General features: G+C 44.1%; 1 protein-coding gene across 1 annotated transcript; it reads right to left on the reverse strand.

The window, feature by feature from the left end:
* Nucleotides 1–1,569: 1,569 nt before the first annotated feature.
* LOC112341669 (pentatricopeptide repeat-containing protein At2g03880, mitochondrial-like) lies at nt 1,570–2,828 on the reverse strand. The gene is made up of 3 exons (XM_024662215.1): nt 2,727–2,828; nt 1,989–2,537; nt 1,570–1,905 (listed from the first exon to the last, which is right to left on the reverse strand). The coding sequence occupies exons 1-3, from the start codon at nt 2,826–2,828 to the stop codon at nt 1,570–1,572; spliced, it is 987 nt and encodes a 328-aa protein (XP_024517983.1).
* Between the last annotated feature and the right edge of the window lie 2,086 nt (nt 2,829–4,914).

A 4,914-nucleotide genomic window follows, 5' to 3' on the forward strand; every position in this document is an offset into this window, starting at 1 on the left:
ACCAGAAGTAAGTCTCAGGCCTCCCGTAAGCATTAGCCCAGCTTGACTGCATTCCGTTCGCCATGATCGAAGCAACGTTCCTCGTTTCGGTCCCGTGCCACAGGAACTTCAACATTGCTGGGGCGTCAGCTGGTTCGAATTCGTCACTGATGTTACCTGGTGATCATGCTCAAGCTGAAAAGAATTCCATAAGAAACAGTGAGTTCTTACCAAGATCGGGACGATACATTCGCAACCATTCATATGCTTCCGCAAACCGGGTGTAGGGAGCGTATGTCCCGCGATTTTGCACCGTGAGGAAAGGATTCCGCTTGAGCGAGATGGGCACATCGGTGCACTCCGTGTTGTTGACCAGTTTCTGGATAAACGAGCATGACACGATGTAGGGTAGCCCTCGGAGAGGCTGCATATCCTGAGCACGATTTCAAAGCTCAAATGCAAAGATCCGGACCAGGAAAATAGCATACCAATTCAAGTGCGTCGTCGTCATCCTCAATGTCAGCTTGGTGAGCTTGGTCGTCTTGGAGATTCTGCATTAGAAAGCAGGAGATTCTGCTTTCTATCAGCAAAGCAAGCTAAAGCTGTGAACGAACCTTTTCCTTGGACTGACGAGAGCACGCAGAAGCACAGAGGGCTACCAGAGATGATGAGGCCCAGCAACATAGACTCGCCAGTCCTTGCTATAAAACACATATCGCTCGGACTCATATTTTGGCAAGAACAACGCTTGTACCAATTTGCTGTGAGCTCGCGGGGCCTGGAATTTAGCACAAGAAACTTTTAACGACTTTTAAAAAGAAGATCGAGTCAAAGCATACCGGTTGCTCGAGCGCCGGGTTCTCATTTCCCTGCATGAAAGAATATTGCCAGATTTCGAGATAAGTCCTAGGAAAGAAATCTGCATTGTACCGGAAACTCCTCGAGAGGTTGCGCGGCTAGTCGTGGCTCATCGTTCTGAGGAACAGATGCACTATAGCGCTGCCGGCAAAGGGATTATAACATCGCACCGTACCTTTGCCGAGATTTCTAGAATTTCTTCGTCTCCTCCACTGCCAGGCTCCATCGCACGCTCGAAATCTTTGCATTGGCGCCAGCAGCAGAAACATTAGAAATGCTTGACATCGGAGAAAGGATCGATCGAGCGCGATCACTTGCCTGCTGGCGGTCGGAAGCAGGATTATAAGAGCGCGAGGCTCGGGCGCGCATGGATTTCGAGCTGTTGGAGGCGAAGATGCGATAACCTAGCAAGCAACGGGCTCTTCTTCCCTCTACGAGCTTAAACCTTCACAGCCTCGCCAAACAGCAAATAGAAGACGACCACGTGTCAAAATAGCATATTCTGGCATCTTTTCAAAATTTCTCCCGGCTTCTTATTTTTCTCTTTAATAGTTGCCATATATAACAAACCGAAAGCGCATTTCTTCTGCAAGCTCTTAAAGGGGGTGTAGTGGTTTCCAAATTTTCAATACTGAAAAGATTTCCCGGGTTCGACTTCTGGCATCCCCAACCTTAAATTTTTTGCTCTATCTATACCTGGATATTCTTTGGTATGTTCTTCCTTCTCAACTCCTAAACTTGAGCTTGCTCCTCCCTCATGCCACTGCTCGCGTAGATCGCCTCCATCAACAAATACCCCGCCTCGTGCCTCGCCTCCACTTCAACCAGCCGATCGAAAGCAAGCCTCCCGACCGCCGCATTCTTCCACTTCTTGCAAGCGCCCAGCACCGTTCTCCAAGCAACACCACTCGCCTCGCAAGGCATGGCTTCCACCATCTCCACCGCTTCCTCCAGCTCGTTTGCGCGGCCGAGAGCGTCCACCATGCAGTGGTAGTGCTCGGCCCCGGGACGAACTCCATACTCATCTCCTTGAAGTAGCGCTTCGCTTGGTGGACAAGCCCGCCATGGCTGCACGCCGTGAGCACGCAAAGAAGTGCGATCCCATCTGGTTGCAAGCCTTCGTCTTGCATCTCGTCAAAGACCTTGAAAACCATTCGCGTGTCCCCGTCACGGCTGTGTGCTGCTATCACGGACGTCCAGGCAACCGCGTCTGGTTTCTCCAGGGACTCGAAGACCAGCTGTGCCTTCGCTGCGGCCCCGGCTTTTCCATAGCCATCGACGACGCCGTTCGCGACAACGGGATCGTCCTCGAGTCCACACCTGGAGATATCTGCCTGAATTCCCTTCAGAGGCTCCAAGGCTCCCACACTGCTGCTAGCTTTGAGAGCAGCCACGAAAGTTGGCGCGTCGGTTTTGTATCCCTGTGCTCGCATTCGATGGAAGAGTTGCAGGGAAAGCACCCCCTGACCACTTTCGGCGAGCCCGAGTATCATCACAGTCCATGACACCGCGTCGTGAAGGCGCACCTTTTGGAACACCTTCCAGGCGTCCCGGATGCTTCCACACTTGGCGTAGAAGCTGACGAGCGCGCTGGCTAGAAAAGTGTCCGAGTCGAATTCAAAGCTGGCCGCCCGAGCGTGAATTCCCACGGCTTTCTCGAGTGCCTCCTCATCTGTCTTCCCTGCTAGACTGCTGCAAGCCTTGAGTGCCGCACAAAACGTTCAAGAGGTTGGAACGCAGCTACTGTTTGTCTCGAAGATACTCAAGGCCTCTTCTGCTTCCCCGTTTGTGACATATCCCAGGATCAAAGCGTTCCCGAGACGGGATCCTGAGGCGTCATCCCATCAAAAACTTTTCGAGCGTCGGCCAAACTCCCACACTTGACGTACATGTCCACCAATGCGTTCGCCACACTGACGTCCGTGTCGTAGCCACTCTTGAATGCTTGAGAGCAAAGCTGCGCCTGTTCCCAGCGACTCAGCCTTCACCATCCTGCCTTCAACTTCCTTGGCTTCCTTTGTTGCTCTTAATACACTGCAGGCCCTGATCGCAACAGCAAAACTGTACACATTTGGTAGAAAGTGGAAAGGGAACAATATTTAAGTTTAGAATCGAAGAAATTCTTCCCTTCAATTTCTGCATTCCTGCAAGTATGCAAGCTTTGAAGTTCCGGCTGCCACCTGGTACAAAGTTTGGACGTCTGACACATCAGCCTCATCAGATACATATAGCAGATGTATTTCAGGCCTTCCTAAGAGACAACAGTTAGCAGTTTTATTAGGTTGGTGTTGGCAACCGTGGACCTGATAGCATCATCCATTTACAGCTGATGGATGCTGAGAATAAGCTGCAGTACTTCTTTTTATTTATTGAGAGCAAACACAGGCATACAAAATCTTTATAAAGCTCAATATAATGTACAGTAACAAAAATGGACAGCAAGCCAATTGAGAAGAAAACTTTGAGAAAAAAATATGGATGATAAAGCAATGGATGAATGAAGGTATCTATTTTCTAGTTGTGGGAGGTTAATTGTGTGCCTTTTCTGGTCTTTATGACAGATCAAGCATTGGGTAACTTGATTTCCAAAGTCAAAAAATCTAAAAGGATGGTGGTGCTTGTGCCAAAGGTTCATCAATGTTTATATGGGTAAGAGTCCAAGTTTTTTTAAAGCTCTTATTATTAGTTTTCTTTATGCTTTATTTGTATGTGTGTTTTGATCTTGTGTACAAACCTAGTAACGAGCAAGATGGCAGTTTTGATGAAGAGCCCAGCACGAAGAGGAATCGTTGGTGTTTTTAAAATGCTGTTACCATATTTAATATTAAACATAAAAGGATGTTTAAACACTATGTGAAGATTTATCCTGTGTGTTTTGTCATTATAATTCCAGCTTAGGAAAATTCTTATATAAAGCTAATCTTCAATAGTTATAATAATAATTAATTTTAGTAATTATTGGTTAACCTATAGGGGTGGAAATACTTAGAATATTCTTAGATATTTAAGGATATTCTACCATCCAATGGTTGTTATTCATTTAGATTAATCCTTTATTTATAATTTATAAACATTTTATTATTTTATATTAATTTTTATTAATTATTTTTGAACTTTTTTATGTTGTATAAACTTTCCTAAACACTTCCTAGTATATTCTAGTTTATTTTACCATCTAATCATTTAATCTTGTGTTTATATTTATAAACTTCCATTTGATTAATTAGGTTAATAAATAGGAATAACACTATTATAAAACTTTGAGCTAAAAATTAAAATCTATCAACTTGCCAAATAAGCCAAATGAGCCAAATAAGCCAAATCAGCCAAATAAGCCAAATGAGCCTGGAAACTTTGAGAGCTCCCTTGCAATTCATGAGAAGCACTAACTTCTCTTACCAAGATTGGGATGATCCTTTCACATTGATTCATATGCAAACCAGGTGCATTTGCACTGTGAAGAAAGGATTCCTTTTGAGCAAGACATGCACATCGTGTTGTTCTGGAAAAATGAGAAAAGACACAATGTACAGATGACTCAGAGGACAGGAGCGAGTGGTCTGGATTGAAACCAATCCGACGGCTACCAAAATCCCACTACGCTAATATTAGTATACGGCATCGTAGCCATACACTTGACCCTCACACTATAAAAATTATTAAATATTTATTTCAAAATTTGTATAAAGGTTATGATTGTGCCATAATTGAAATCCATTCAGTAACATAACAACCTAAATTGGGATGAAATTTCATCTTTTTTAAATACATGTTATATATCTACTCTAGAGGTGATCTAGAGACTTTCTAAATTTAAAATGCATGGTCATTCAACCCTTTTAATCCGACTCCTATCCATCTTCTAAAATTTTAAAATGTCTATTTTATAAAAGGTTCTAAACAAATAACACTTCAAAAAGCTACTCAAAATGGTATAATATTGATAAAATAATTGAACTAAATATAAATGACCTAAATGCTAGACAATATCCATTTCCTAAAATAACTAACAATATACCATCCTGTCCTTTATATCAGGTATGGAGGACACCACCTCTGCCGCCACCCTTCAAGCTG

The sequence above is a fragment of the Selaginella moellendorffii genome, unplaced genomic scaffold (genome assembly GCF_000143415.4).
Source record: "Selaginella moellendorffii unplaced genomic scaffold, v1.0 SELMOscaffold_88, whole genome shotgun sequence".
NCBI classification, from domain to species: Eukaryota; Viridiplantae; Streptophyta; class Lycopodiopsida; order Selaginellales; family Selaginellaceae; genus Selaginella; species Selaginella moellendorffii.

What these genes read in the sequence shown, in the direction of transcription:
- LOC112341669 (XM_024662215.1), bottom strand. Translation starts at nt 2,828, where the DNA reads ATGGTGAAGGCTGAGTCGCTGGGAACAGGCGCAGCTTTGCTCTCAAGC. An exon ending in GCGAACGCATTGGTGGACAT is followed by an intron (nt 2,538 to 2,726) that starts GTACGTCAAGTG and finishes GCGGCACTCAAG; the next exon opens with GCTTGCAGCAGTCTAGCAGG. An exon ending in GTGACGGGGACACGCGAATG is followed by an intron (nt 1,906 to 1,988) that starts GTTTTCAAGGTC and finishes CACGGCGTGCAG; the next exon opens with CCATGGCGGGCTTGTCCACC.